The 15,917-nt window shown below is 28.6% G+C and overlaps 1 protein-coding gene across 1 annotated transcript in view; it reads left to right on the top strand.

Moving 5' to 3' along the window:
* LOC145247313 (uncharacterized) overlaps positions 1–15,917 on the top strand; it is a 558,870-nt gene that overhangs the window by 394,787 nt on the left and 148,166 nt on the right. Inside the window, exons 269-287 of the mRNA XM_080108949.1 lie at positions 200–262; positions 619–1,050; positions 1,667–1,708; positions 2,785–2,835; positions 3,840–3,929; positions 4,273–4,707; positions 5,093–5,152; positions 5,509–5,943; positions 7,017–7,073; positions 7,451–7,885; positions 8,504–8,545; positions 9,653–9,703; positions 10,693–10,824; positions 11,169–11,603; positions 11,990–12,046; positions 12,530–12,964; positions 14,114–14,170; positions 14,548–14,982; positions 15,590–15,631. Coding sequence (XP_079965075.1) covers positions 200–262; positions 619–1,050; positions 1,667–1,708; positions 2,785–2,835; positions 3,840–3,929; positions 4,273–4,707; positions 5,093–5,152; positions 5,509–5,943; positions 7,017–7,073; positions 7,451–7,885; positions 8,504–8,545; positions 9,653–9,703; positions 10,693–10,824; positions 11,169–11,603; positions 11,990–12,046; positions 12,530–12,964; positions 14,114–14,170; positions 14,548–14,982; positions 15,590–15,631 — 3,786 coding nt within the window. The remainder of the gene's footprint in view (positions 1–199; positions 263–618; positions 1,051–1,666; positions 1,709–2,784; positions 2,836–3,839; positions 3,930–4,272; positions 4,708–5,092; positions 5,153–5,508; positions 5,944–7,016; positions 7,074–7,450; positions 7,886–8,503; positions 8,546–9,652; positions 9,704–10,692; positions 10,825–11,168; positions 11,604–11,989; positions 12,047–12,529; positions 12,965–14,113; positions 14,171–14,547; positions 14,983–15,589; positions 15,632–15,917) is intronic.

Genomic DNA, 15,917 nt, shown 5'->3' with positions numbered 1-15,917 from the left:
CTTATCTTTATATATACTAATAAATAATAATTCTTTCCATTAAATAATCAAATCTTAACTTTATAATGCTGTTTTTTTTTTATAGAAACAATGAAAATATGAATTTCCTTGTATTTTACTTAGAATAACTTATTTATAAATCGTAAAATTTTAAATATTTCTATCTCAAATATTGCTATTTTAATGTCTTTATTTTCAGCATCTCAAACAACAACTTCAACAACTAAAATGACTACTATTACTACTACTGCTACTACACCAAGTAAGAGGATTTATATTTTGATAATTGTATAAATTATTTTACAAAATACATATTTCATGATTTATGAATTACGTCCATATAAAATCTGTCTACATAAATTGTGAAATTTATTGTATCTTATATCGAATCTGTGTTAATATGTCCCTTACATTGAAAAACTGCTAAAAATTAGAGTTTTGTTCTTCTTTGATTCATACAAAATTCCTAAATTGAAAGTTGCTTTCATCATTACTTTTTAAATAACATATTGAAAATGATTTTATCTTTACAAATGTATATTTAATTCTGTACTACGAGTAAAACGTTTAAATTATATAAACTACAAATTTGTGAAATTGATTTACTTTTGTTTGCAGTTCGATGTGAGTCTTCTAAGGGTATGAATGATAAAAGTCTCATTCCTGATGAGTACATTAGTGGTACACCAGACACACCAAACTCTCCTGTAAGTGATGTGAGACCTGAAGGCCCTGGATGGAGTGTACCAGCACCAACTGACTCCAACGATCCAAAACCCAGCATCACAGTAAAACTGACCGATGACCCTGAAGGAGTAGAACTGATCAAGGTTGATGTTAGCGGTAATGCAAAGAAAATCACAATTCTTGTACAGCGTCCAGGATCTGAAAATTTCGAACCACTTCCTGGTGCCAATAAAATCACTGGGCCATTCATCTCAACTACATTTGACAAAGTCACTGCAATCAAGGTGATTTTGGAAGAAAAAGATGATCAGAATCCAAACTATAAAGTAAACTTGGATGTTGAAGCATGTTTCCATTTGCCAAGTAAGGACATTTCATATTCCTCAAGGATAATGTTTTATCTCTATTTTAGCAATTCATATCATTGACACTTTATTAATTAGACTATCAATGTGCCATTATTTTTATATCAACTATTTTTGGAAAAGAAAATAGCTATTATTATTACTTATAGTTGTACTATTTACTCTAAATTGCCCTGCAAAATCCTAACAAGTAGAAAATAGTTTCTAAATATATTTTGATAACTTCCTAAAGTGAAATACTTATATTGTACATCGAATATATCGGTTATAATATGCCTACAATAATCGTTTCATCTATAGATACATTCAATTCTCAGCAGAATTATTTTCAGTTAATTTTATGTTATACGGATCAACTCATCTTATTTGTTAATCAAACTCATCCTTGTCCAAATTCCAATCGATCAAGTTATCTCTGAATGCTGACATTATATATCATTTTAATCTGATTAATGTATAACAGAAATTACCAAAATTACTTACAAATTCTATAGATGCATGAATATTATCAGATAAAAGATGTAGTTTTTTGTATTAGAATGATTAATAACTAATAAAACTTTGAACAAATTTTCCAACAATATTGCTATTGAATGTATATATTTCTTTTTCAGCATCTCCAATAACAACATCTACAACGAAAACTACCACAGCAGGTAAATATATTTATATTTTTGTGGACATTTAAAAAAAATTCCTAACACACAACGTTTCAGGATTTATTGATATGTTTCGTGCAATTTCTAAGAAAATAAATTTAATCAAATATTAGTTTAGTTTTAAATCATTATTTTATTTTAAATTCTTATTGGATGTCGTCTGATTAGAAAATCATTTCATGAACAAAATATTTATGAATTCAAATATCTTTTCACTTTTTAAATGGGTGTTCACTCTATTCATGTTAAAATATCTTCACTTTTTAGCTAGTCCTTGTTATTTTTCGTCCTTTTAGGAAACAGAAATTTGATCTAAATTCGGGTTTCTTTAAATGTTTTTTTCATACTCAACTCAAAATCAAGCAAGAAAAGATAGTATTAACTGAAGATCCGTTCATAATTTGTGATAGAAATTTAAATTTGTTTTCTTTAAATAAATCTAATTCTAAGGCTGGTTGAGACATAAAATTTCCCATTATCATCATATAGTTTGTAGAAGGGTCGATAACAGTGTAATTTTAGCATAGGCTATTCCTAGTTTCTCCTTCTTTTACACTTGAGAATGAAGCAGTTACCTTGCAGTTCTGCATTAGTGGATCTGCCATTGATGGTTAACTTTAATAATCCAGTACTTCGTGTTTTCTGACCTCGGCTTGCCCTACATCACCGATAATCTCTGTAAGAAAATGAATCATACACCCATGTAGTTTTTTAATTTCAATATGCTAATATATTCCATGTCTCTAGTTTCAAAAAAAGGATTTACAAGATGATAATCATTGAGTGTAACCAAAAGCAACAAGTATACCATGAAATTTGGAATAAATGTTTTTACTTTACTATTTCAATTAAACTCAAATGAACTATAATAAGTAAATGAAACATAACAAATGTCTACGAAAATCAACTATATGGGAACACATATTTCCAATTGTTTTATTTATTTCTCATGCACTAGAGTAAAATTTTAATTTATTATTCAACAATAATTTCTCTTTATTTTATTAACTCATTCAACATTGGCATATAATATTTACAAACTATTCTAATACAATAATGTATTTACCTTATAGGACCTGGACCAACCACTGGTTCCACTTCAACAGGAACGCCAACAATAACAGGTAAAATAGGAGACTACTCCATAACCGTATTCTAATTAACATATATAGCTTTACAAACATTCACTAATTGAGGAAAAGATACATTTTTCTACAAGTTGCAAACTTACATCATACTTTGAGATATTTATATTATTACAATCATATTGTCTTAATAAATATCTTGCTATAATTATGTTTCTTTTTTTGCCGGATATGTATACATATTTTTTCATGGCATAGTTTGCCTCATACAACAACTAAATACACTTAACACTATATAAAGATATTCAACATGAGTGAAAGTGGTGTTAGGAATTTGAATGGACTACAGAAACAATCAGCAATAATTACTTTCTAAATATAATAGATTATCATCTTACATAAGTAATATTCACAATACAATAACACTATGAAATATTCAATTTCTAATATCAGTAATACACACTAAACTATACAGTCCTCACTGTTTACAATCTACTTCATATTAATCATAATAGCCTCTACACTTATATACCCGGACTTATTTGCGTTACACACTACTACTACTATACTTTTTAATTCAATAAGAACGAGGAAAATTTCAAGCTTGTTGACTTATAATGTGTGCTTTATATCAAATTGCAAGTTGAATATGGTTTCATTTGTGCTGGTGTTTGCATTAAATACTGATCCCTATTTATATCTTTAATTCTTAACCGTACAGCGAATGGATACCATCATACTAAATTCTCTGCACCTTACAAACAAAAGAGTCCATACAAAATTTAGCCCTCATCAGACTAGTGGTTTTTGATAAAAAGGTTAAATTGAAAGACAGTCAAAAAAGAGAAATATAGATTTCATACCCCATTTCTTATATAAATAATATCAATTATACAATATTCATTTTATATTATCTAATATACAATCCGTACGTCACCATTGTTGCTTGCTGATTTGTAGTTGTTAACTATATCATCAACATTAAATCTTTTAAACAAATTTAACATGTAACAAAATTTTCTTAATTTTCTTCCTTCTTACAGTGACACCTAAAATCACCACAACATCAGGACGTACATCAACAACATCAGGACCTACTTCAACAACATCAGGACCTACTTCAACAACATCAAGTGAGAAATTAAATAATTCATAATCAACACAATTCGACAATAGATGCAACTGAAAAAAGGACGACCGTTACATCAAACAAAATTTCTGAATATAACAACAAATATAAAAAGAATGATCTGAATATTCCAAATAATACAAAATATCAATTTTCATGTAAAAAAGTCTTAAACGCAATATGTCTTCTTCTTTCTCTTGTTTCATTAATATTTTACCAACATTGAAAACATATTTTTAAGTCTATGTTAGCGATATATTACTATGGATTTATTTTGTAATTTTTATTTTCACATACAACTATTAAATGAACATTTTCTTATTGTTTTGGTTTTGTTCCAATTCCAGTTCGATGTGAATCTACTAAAGGTATGGATGATAAAAGCCTCATTCCTGATGCTTTCATTAGTGGAACACCAGACACACCAAACTCTCCTGTAAGTGATGTGAGACCTGAAGGCCCTGGATGGATTGTACCAGCACCAACTGACCCCAACAATCCGAAACCCAGCATTACAGTTAAACTGACCGATGACTCTGAAGGGGTGGAACTGATCAAGGTTGATGTTAGCGGTAATGCAAAGAAAATCACAATTCTTGTACAACGTCCAGGATCTGAAAATTTCGAACCACTTCCTGGTGCCAATAAAATCACTGGGCCATTCATCTCAACTACATTTGACAAAGTGACTGCAATCAAAGTAATTTTGGAAGAAAAAGAAGATGATCAGAATCCAAACTACAAAGTAAACTTGGATGTTGAAGCATGTTTCCATTTGCCAAGTAAGGACATTTCACAATATTTTGCCATAATTTTTATGCATATTTTACATACTGTGTGTATAAATATTATCCCTGTCATTGGTAAACTTGTTGTAAAACAGCTAAGTATCTCTAATTTACTGACCATTTGGCATATAATAAACAAAAAATGGTTTAGATTAAATAAAGAATGTTGTTATGATATTAGATGCTTATCTTTATATATACTAATAAATAATAATTTTTTCCGTTAAATAATCAAATTTTTAATTTATGATGTTGTTTTTTATAGAAACAATGAAAATATGAATTTCCTTGTATTTTGCTTAGAATAAATTATCTATGAATCGCAAAATTTTTAATATTTCTATTACAAATATTGCTATTTTAATGTCTTTATTTGCAGCATCTCAAACAACATCAACAACTAAAATGACTACTATTACTACTACTGCTACTACACCAAGTAAGTTAATTTATATTTTGAACATTGTATAAATTATTTTACAAAAAATATATTTATGATTTATTAAGTACGTCCATATCAAATCTGTCTACATAAATTGTGAAATTTATTGTATTTTATATCGAATCTGTGGAAATATGTCCCTTACATTGAAATCTTCTAAACATTAGAGTTTAATTCTTCTTTAATTCATACTAAATTTCTAAATTAAAAAGTGGCTTTCATCATTACATTTTTAAATAACATATTGAAAATGATTTTATCTTTATAAATGTATATTTAATTCAGTACTACGAGTAAAACGTTTAAATTATATAAACTACAAATTTGTGAAATTGATTTACTTTTGTTTGCAGTTCGGTGTGAGTCTTCTAAGGGTATGAATGATAAAAGTCTCATTCCTGATGAGTACATTAGTGGAACACCAGACACACCAAACTCTCCTCTAACTGATGTCAGACCTGAAGGCCCTGGATGGATTGTACCAGCACCAACTGACTCCAACGATCCAAAACCCAGCATTACAGTAAAACTGACTGATGACCCTGAAGGGGTGGAACTGATCAAGGTTGATGTTAGCGGTAATGCAAAGAAAATCACAATTCTCGTACAACGTCCAGGATCTGAAAATTTCGAACCACTTCCTGGTGCCAATAAAATCACTGGGCCATTCATCTCAACTACATTTGACAAAGTGACTGCAATCAAAGTAATTTTGGAAGAAAAAGAAGATGATCAGAATCCAAACTACAAAGTAAACTTGGATGTTGAAGCATGTTTCCATTTGCCAAGTAAGGACATTTCACAATATTTTGCCATAATTTTTATGCATATTTTACATACTGTGTGTATAAATATTATCCCTGTCATTGGTAAACCTGTTGTAAAACAACTAAGTATCTCTAATTTACTGACAATTTGGCATATAATAAACAATAAATGGTTTAGATAAAAAAGAATGTTGTCATGATATTAGATGCTTATCTGTATATATACTAATCTATATAATTATAAAACTGAAATGACCTTGTAACAATGTATGTAACCCACTTTCCGTTTAACGACATTCGGTTGCGCATGCGCACATGACCTGCACACTGAAATATTAACGTTATTGTTTCGAAAGTATTATTTAACCTGGGACAAAGAGTGTTTAAAAAAACTTAAACGTACTCCAGAAAAGACCGATCTAAAAAAAAAAAAGCACACAGTATTAACAATTGTTTATTTGAATAATTTAAATGCGAAAAGAAAAAAAGGAACAATTGGGACGCTTAAATATTAATGTTATTATTTCGAAATTATTATTTAACATGGAAGAGTGGAGTTTAAATGACTTAAACGTGATACAGAAATGAACGATGTAAAAAAAAAAGCAGATATATCAAAATTTGAATGTAACTATAGTAAGTAGTATGGTATTTGTTCAGTGCATATTTACCTGTAAGTATGGCCAACCACTTATAATTCAATAACTGTAATTTTTTTTTCAAAAATAATCAATTATAATAAACAGAACGACTCATTGAAATCTATCTATATTCCTTTTTCATTTTAATATACTTTCATAGAAATGTTTCTGTTATGTCAAAGAAAAAACTATTTTCTTTACGTCACAAGTTTCACGCTCATACATGAATTCCATAACTAATATAACATACTTATCCAACGGGTCACGGGTAGTCTAGTAAATAATAATTCTTTCTGTTGAAATAATCAAATTGTAACTTTATAATGTTGTTTTTTATAGAAACAATGAAAATATGAATTTCCTTGTATTTTGCTTAGAATGACTTATCTATGTATTATAACATTTTTAATATTTCTATTTAAAATATTGCTATTTTAATGTCTTTATTTGCAGCATCTAAAACAACAGAATCAACAACTTCAACAACTAAAATGACTACTACTACACCAAGTAAGTGGATTTATATTTTGAATATTGTATAAATTATTTTACAAAATACGTATTTCATGATTTATTAATCACTTCCATATGAAATATGTCGACATGAATTTTGGAATTTATTGTATATTTTTATTGTTTATATGTAATCTGTGTTAATACGTCTCTTACATTGAAAAACTGCTAAAGATTAGAGTCTTGTTCTTCTTCGATTCATACTATGTAAACTAAATTTCTAAATTAAAATGTTGCTTTCATCATTACATTTTTAAATAATATAATGAAAATGGTTTTATCTTTACAAATGTATATTAAATTCTGTACTACGAGTAAAACGTTTAAATTATATCAACTACAAATTTGTGAAATTGATTTACTTTTGTTTGCAGTTCGATGTGAGTCTTCTAAGGGTATGAATGATAAAAGTCTCATCCCGGATGAGTACATTAGTGGAACACCAGACACACCAAACTCTCCTGTAAGTGATGTCAGACCTGGAGGCGATGGATGGATTGTACCAGCACCAACTGACTCCAACGATCCGAAACCCAGCATCACAGTTAAACTGACCGATGACTCTGAAGGGGTAGAGCTGATCAAGGTTGATGTTAGCGGTAATGCAAAGAAAATCACAATCCTTGTACAACGTCCAGGATCTGAAAATTTTGAACCACTTCCTGGTGCCAATAAAATCACTGGACCATTCATCTCAACTACATTTGAAAAAGTGACAGCAATCAAGGTGATTTTGGAAGAAAAAGAAGATGATCAGAATCCAAACTACAAAGTAAACTTGGATGTTGAAGCATGTTTCCATTTGCCAAGTAAGGATATTTCATATTCCTCAAGGATAATCTTTTATCTCTATTCTAACAATTCATATCATGGGCACTTTATTAATTAGACTATCAATGTAGCTTTTCTTTTTTATATCAACTATTTTTGGAAAAGAAAATAGCTATTATTATTACTTATAGTTGTACTATTTACTCTAAATTGCCCTGCAAAATCCTAACAAGTAGAAAATGGTTTCTAAATATATTTTGATAACTTCCTAAAGTTAAATACTTATATTGTACATCGAATATATCGGTTATAATATGCCTACAATAATCGTTTCATCTATAGATACATTCAATTCTCAGCAGAATTATTTTCAGTTAACTTTATGTTATACGGATCAACTCATCTTATTTGTTAATCAAACTCATCCTTGTCCAAATTCCAATCGATCAAGTTATCTCTGAATGCTGACATTATATATCATTTTAATCTGATTAATGTATAACAGAAATTACCAAAATTACTTACAAATTCTATAGATGCATGAATATTATCAGATAAAATATGTAGTTTTTTTTATTAGAATAATTAATAACTTATAAAACTTTGAACAATTTTTCCAACAATATTGCTATTGAATGTATATATTTCTTTTTCAGCATCTCCAATAACAACATCTACAACGAAAACTACCACAGCAGGTAAATATATTCATATTTTTGTGGACATTTTAAAAATGTCCTAACACACAACGTTTCAGGATTTATTGTTATGTTTCGTGCAATTTCTAAGAAAATAAATTTAATCAAATATTAGTTTAGTTTTAAATCATTATTTTATTTAAAATTCTTATTGGATGTCGTCTAATTAGAAAATCATTTCATGAACAAAATATTTATAAATTCAAATATCTTTTCACTTTTTAAATGGGTGTTCACTCTATTCATGTTAAAAATATCTTGACTTTTTAGCTAGTCCTTGTTATTTTTCGTCCTTTTAGGAAACAGAAATTTGATCTAAATTCGGGTTTCTTTAAATGTTTTTTTCATACTCAACTCAAAATTAAGCAAGAAAAGATAGTATTAACTGAAGATCCATTCATAATTTGTGATAGAAATTTAAATTTGTTTTCTTTGAATAAATCTAATTCTAAGACTGGTTAAGACATAAAATTTCTCATTGTCATATAGTTTGTAGAAGGGTCGATAACAGTGTAATTTTAGTATAGGCTATTCCTAATTTCTCCTTCTTTTACACTTGAGAATGAAGCAGTTACCTTGCTTATATTCGCTCAGAGTGTTATACCGATCTAAAATTATTCTGCATTAGTGGATCTGCCATTGATTGTAAACTTTAATAATTCAGTACTTCCTGTTTTCTAACCTCGGCTTGCCCTACATCACCGATAACCTCTGTAAGAAAATGGATCATACACCCATGTAGTTTTTTAATTTCAATATGCTAATATATTCCATGTCTCTAGTTTCAAAAGAAGGATTTACAAGATGATAATCAGTGAGTGTAACCAAAAGCAACAAGTATACCATGAAATTTGGAATAAATGTTTTTAGTTTACTATTTCAATTAAACTTAAATGAACCATAATAAGTAAATGAAACATACCAAATGTCTACGAAAATCAACTATATGGGAACACATATTTCCAATTGTTTTATTTATTTCTCATGCACTAGAGTTAAATTTAATTTATTATTCAAGAATCATTTCTCTTTATTTTATTAATTCATTCAACATTGGCATATAATATTTACAAATTATTTTAATACAATAATGTATTTACCTTATAGGACCTGGACCAACAACTGGATCCACTTCAACAGGAACCCCAACAATAACAGGTAAAATAGGAGACTACTCCATAACCGTATTCTAATTAACATATGTAGCTTTACAAACATTCAGTAATTAAGGAAATATACATTGCAAACTTACATCATACTTTGAGATATATATATCATTACAATCATATTGCCTTAATAAATGTCTTGCTATAATTATCTTTCTTTTTTTGCCGGATATATATACATATTGTTTCATTGCATAGTTTGCCTCATGCAAAAACTAAATACACTTAACACTATATAAAGATATTTAACATGAGTGAAAGTGGTGTTAGAAATTCGAATGGACTACAGAAACAATCAGCAATAATTACTTTCTAAATATAATAGATTATCATCTTACATAAGTAATATTCACAATACAATAACACTTTTAAATATTCAATTTCTAATATCAGTAATATCCACTAAACTATACAGTCCTCACTGTTTACAATCTGCTTCATATTAACCATAATAGCCTCTACACTTATATACGAGAACTTATTTGCGTTACACACCACTAGACTTTTTAGTTCAATAAGAACGAGGAAAATTTGGAGCCTGCTGATTGATAATGGGTGTTTTATATCAAATTGCTAGTTGAATATAGTTTCATTTGTGCTCGTGTTTGCATTAAATACTAATCCCTATTAATACCTTTCCTTTAATTCTTAACTGGACAGCAAATGGACACCATCATACTTTATTCACTGCACCTTATCATAAGAAAAGTCCATACAAAATTTCGCCCTCGTCAGACTCGTGGTTTCCGAGAAAAGGTTAAATGGAAGGACAGACGAAAAAGAGAAAAATAGATTTCATACCCCATTTCTTATATAAGTAATATCAATTATACAATATTCACTGTACATTATCTAATATACAATACGTACGTCACATTTGTTGCTTGCTGATTTGTACTTATTTACTATATGATCTGCATTAAATCTTTTAAACAAATTTAACATGTAACAAAATTTTCTTAATTTTCTTCCTTCTTACAGTGACACCTAAAATCACGACAACATCAGGACGTACTTCAACAACATCAGGACCTACTTCAACAACATCAGGACGTACATCAACAACATCAGGACGTACTTCAACAACATCAGGTCCCACTTCAACAACATCAAGTGAGAAATTAAATTATTCATAATTAACACAATTTGACAATATGTGCAACTGAAAAAAGGACGACTGTTACATCAAACAAAATTTCTGATTATAACAACAAATATAAAAAGAATGATCTGAATATTCCAAATAATATAAAATACAAATTTTCATGTAAAAAATTCTTAAACGTAATATGTCTTCTTCTTTCTCTTGTTTCATTAATATTTTACCAACATTGAAAACAAAATTTTTAAATGTACGTTAGCGATATATGACCATGAATTTATTTTGTAATTTTTATTTTCACATACAACTGTTAAATGAACATTTTCTTATTGTTTTGTTTTTGTTCCAATTCCAGTTCGATGTGAATCTACTAAAGGTATGGATGATAAAAGCCTCATTCCTGATGAGTACATTAGTGGAACACCAGACACACCAAACTCTCCTGTAAGTGATGTCAGACCTGAAGGCCCTGGATGGATTGTACTAGCACCAACTGACCCCAACAATCCGAAACCCAGCATTACAGTTAAACTGACCGATGACTCTGAAGGGGTGGAACTGATCAAGGTTGATGTTAGCGGTAATGCAAAGAAAATCACAATTCTTGTACAACGTCCAGGATCTGAAAATTTCGAACCACTTCCTGGTGCCAATAAAATCACTGGGCCATTCATCTCAACTACATTTGACAAAGTTACTGCAATCAAGGTAATTTTGGAAGAAAAAGAAGATGATCAGAATCCAAACTACGAAGTAAACTTGGATGTTGAAGCATGTTTCCATTTGCCAAGTAAGGACATTTCATAATATTTTGCCATAATTTTTATGTATATTTTACATACTGTGTGTATAAATATTATCCCTATAATTGGTAAACCTGTTGTAAAACAACTAAGTATCTCTAATTTACTGACCATTTAGCATATAATAAACAAAAAATGGTTTAGATAACAAAAGAATGTTGTTATGATATTAGATGCTTATCTTTATATATACTAATAAATAATTATTTTTTCCGTTTAAATAATCAAATCTTAACTTTATAATTTTGTTTTTTTATAGAAACAATGAAAATATGAATTTCCTTGTATTTTGCTTAGAATGACTTATTTATGAATCGTAATATTTTAAATATTTCCATCTCATATATTGTTATTTTAATGTCTTTATTTGCAGCATCTAAAACAACAACTTCAACAACTAAAATGACTACTATTACTACAACTACACCAAGTAAGTGGATTTATATTTTGAACATTACATAAATTATTGTACAAAACACATATACTAATGATTTATTAAGTACGTCCATATCAAATCTGTCTACATAAATTTTCAAATTTATTGTATCTTGTTTCGAATCTGTGTTAATATGTCCCTTACATTGAAAAACTGCTAAAGATTATATAAATTATTTTACAAAATACATATTTTTTGACTTTGAAATTTATTGTATATAATTATTGCTTATATCGAATAAGTGTTAATATGTCCCTTACACTGAAAACTGCCAAAAATTAGAGTTTTGTTCTTCTTTTATTCATACTATGTAAACTAAATTTCTAAATTGAAAAGTGGCTTTCATCATTACATTTTTAAATAATATAATGAAAATGATTTTATCTTCACAAATATATATTTAATTCTGTACTATGAGTAAAAAGTTTAAATTATATAAACTACAAATTTGTGAAATTGATTTACTTTTGTTTGCAGTTCGGTGTGAGTCTTCTAAGGGTATGAATGATAAAAGCCTCATTCCTGATGAGTACATTACTGGAACACCAGACACACCAAACTCTCCTGTAAGTGATGTCAGACCTGGAGGCGATGGATGGATTGTACCAGCACCAACTGACTCCAACGATCCGAAACCCAGCATCACAGTTAAACTGACTGATGACCCTGAAGGGGTAGAACTGATCAAGGTTGATGTTAGCGGTAATGCAAAGAAAATCACAATTCTTGTACAACGTCCAGGATCTGAAAATTTCGAACCACTTCCTGGTGCCAATAAAATCACTGGGCCATTCATCTCGACTACATTTGACAAAGTGACTGCAATCAAGGTGATTTTGGAAGAAAAAGAAGATGATCAGAATCCAAACTACAAAGTAAACTTGGATGTTGAAGCATGTTTCCATTTCCCAAGTAAGGACATTTCATAATATTTTGCCATAATTTTTATGTATATTTTATATACTGTGTGTATAAATATTATCCCTATCATTGGTAAACCTGTTGTAAAACAACTAAATATCTATAATTTACTGACCATTAGGCATATAATAAACAAAAAATGGTTTGGATAAAAAAGAGTGTTGTAAGGATATTAGATGCTTATCTGTATATATACTAATCTATATAATTATGAAACTCAAATGACCTTGTAACAATGTATGTAACCCACTTTCTGTTTTGCGACATTCGGTTGTGCATGCGCACATGACCTGCATACTGAAATATTAAAATTATTATTTCGAAATTATTATTAAACATTGTAAGAGTTGGCTTTAAAAACACTTGAACGTAATCCACAAAAAAAAACGATCTAAAAAAAAATAAACATTATAAACCATTATTTATTTTAATAATTTAAATGCAAAAAACACAAAAGAACAATTGGTACGCTGAAATATTAACGTTATTATATCGAAATTATTATTTAACATAGGAAGAGTTTGTTTAAAATAAACAAAAAAAAACAATTGGGACGCTGAAATATTAACGTTATTATTTCGAAATTATTATTTAACATGGGAAGAGTGGAGTTTAAAATAACTTAAACGTGATACAGAAATGAACGATGTAAAAAAAAAAAAGCAGACATATCAAAATTTGAATTTAACTATAATAAGTAGTATGGTATCTGTTCAGTGCACATTTACCTGTAAGTATGGCCAACCACTTATAATTCAGTAACTGTAATTTTTTCTTTTCAAAAATAATCTACACAGAACGACACATAGAAATCTATCTATATTCTTTTTTCATTTTAATATACTTTCATAGAAATGTTTCTGTTATGTCAAAGGAAAACTATTTTCTTTACGTCACAAGTGTCCTGCTCATACATGAATTCCATAGCTAATAGAACATACTGACTCAACGGGTCACGGGTAGTCTAGTGAATAATAATTCTTTCTGTTTAAATAATAAATATTTACTTTATAATGTTGTTTTTTCATAGAAACAATGAAAATATTCATTTCCTTGTATCTCGCTTAGAATAACTTATGAATCGTAAAATTTTTAATATTTCTATTTCAAATATTGCTATTTTAATGTCTTTATTTACAGCATCTCAAACAACAAAAACAACAACTTCAACAACTAAAATGACTTCTACTACGCCAAGTAAGTGGATTTATATTTTGAACATTGTATAAATTATTTTACAAAATACATATCTTATGATTTATTAATTACTTCCATATCAAATATGTCGACATAAACTTTGAAAATTATTGTATATTATCATTGCTTATATTAAATGTGTGTTAATATGTTACTTTCATTGAAAAACTGCTAAAGATTTGAGTTTTGTTCTTCTTTGATTCATACTATGTAAACTAAATTTCTAAATTGAAAATTGACTTTCATCATTACATTTTTAAATAATATAATGAAAATGATTTTATCTTTACAAATGTATATTTAATTCTGCACTACGAGTAAAAAGTTTAAATTATATAAACTACATATTTGTGAAATTGATTTACTTTTGTTTGCAGTTCGATGTGAGTCTTCTAAGGGTATGAATGATAAAAGCCTCATTCCTGATGAGTACATTAGTGGAACACCAGACACACCAAACTCTCCTGTAAGTGATGTGAGACCTGAAGGCCCTGGATGGAGTGTACCAGCACCAACTGACTCCAACGATCAGACACCCAGCATCACAGTTAAACTGACTGATGACCCTGAAGGGGTAGAACTGATCAAGGTTGATGTTAGCGGTAATGCAAAGAAAATCACAATTCTTGTACAACGTCCAGGATCTGAAAATTTCGAACCACTTCCTGGTGCCAATAAAATCACTGGGCCATTCATCTCAACTACATTTGACAAAGTGACTGCAATCAAGGTGATTTTGGAAGAAAAAGAAGATGATCAGAATCCAAACTACAAAGTATGGCTGGATGTTGAAGCATGTTTCCATTTGCCAAGTAAGGACATTTCATATTCCTAAAGGATAATGTTTTACCTTTATTTTTCAATTCATATCATGTGCACTTTATTAATTAGACTATCAATGCACCTTTATTTCTATATCAACTATTTTTGGAAAAGAAAATAGCTATTATTATTACTTATAGTTGTACTATTTACTCCAACTTGCCCAGCATAATCCTAACAAGTAGAAAATAGTTTCTAAATATATTTTGATAACTTCCTAAAGTGAAATACTTATATTGTACATCGAATATATCGGTTATAATATGCCTACAATAATCGTTTCATCTATAGATACATTCAATTCTCAGCAGAATTATTTTCAGTTAACTTTATGTTATACGGATCAACTCATCTTATTTGTTAATCAAACTCATCCTTGTCCAAATTCCAATCGATCAAGTTATCTCTGAATGCTGACATTATATATCATTTTAATCTGATTAATGAATAACCGAAATTACCAAAATTACTTACAAGTTCTATAGATGCATGAATATTATCAGATAAAATATGTAGTTTTTGTATTAGAATGACTAATAAAACTTTGAACAATTTTTCCAATAATATTGCTATTGAATCTATATATTTCTTTTTCAGCATCTCCAATAACAACATCTACAACGAAAACTACCACAGCAGGTAAATATATTTATATTTTTGTGGACGTTTTAAAAAAGTGCTAACACACAACGTTTCAGGATTTATTTATATTTTTCGTGCAATTTCTAAGAAAATAAATTTAATCAAATATTGATTTAGTTTTAAATCATTATTTTATTTAAAATTCTTATTGGATGGAAAATCATTTCATGCAAAAAAAAATTTATAAACACAAATATCTTTTCACTTTTTAAATAGGTGTTCACTCTATTCATGTAAGAAATATCTTCATTTTTTAGCTATTCCTTGTTATTCTTCGTCCTTT

This window comes from Euprymna scolopes, chromosome 25 (assembly GCF_053919585.1).
Source record: "Euprymna scolopes isolate OS-2025 chromosome 25, ASM5391958v1, whole genome shotgun sequence".
Taxonomy (NCBI): domain Eukaryota; kingdom Metazoa; phylum Mollusca; class Cephalopoda; order Sepiida; family Sepiolidae; genus Euprymna; species Euprymna scolopes.
Note: the sequence above shows the minus strand (reverse complement) of the source record. Positions and strands in the feature narration are given on the sequence as shown.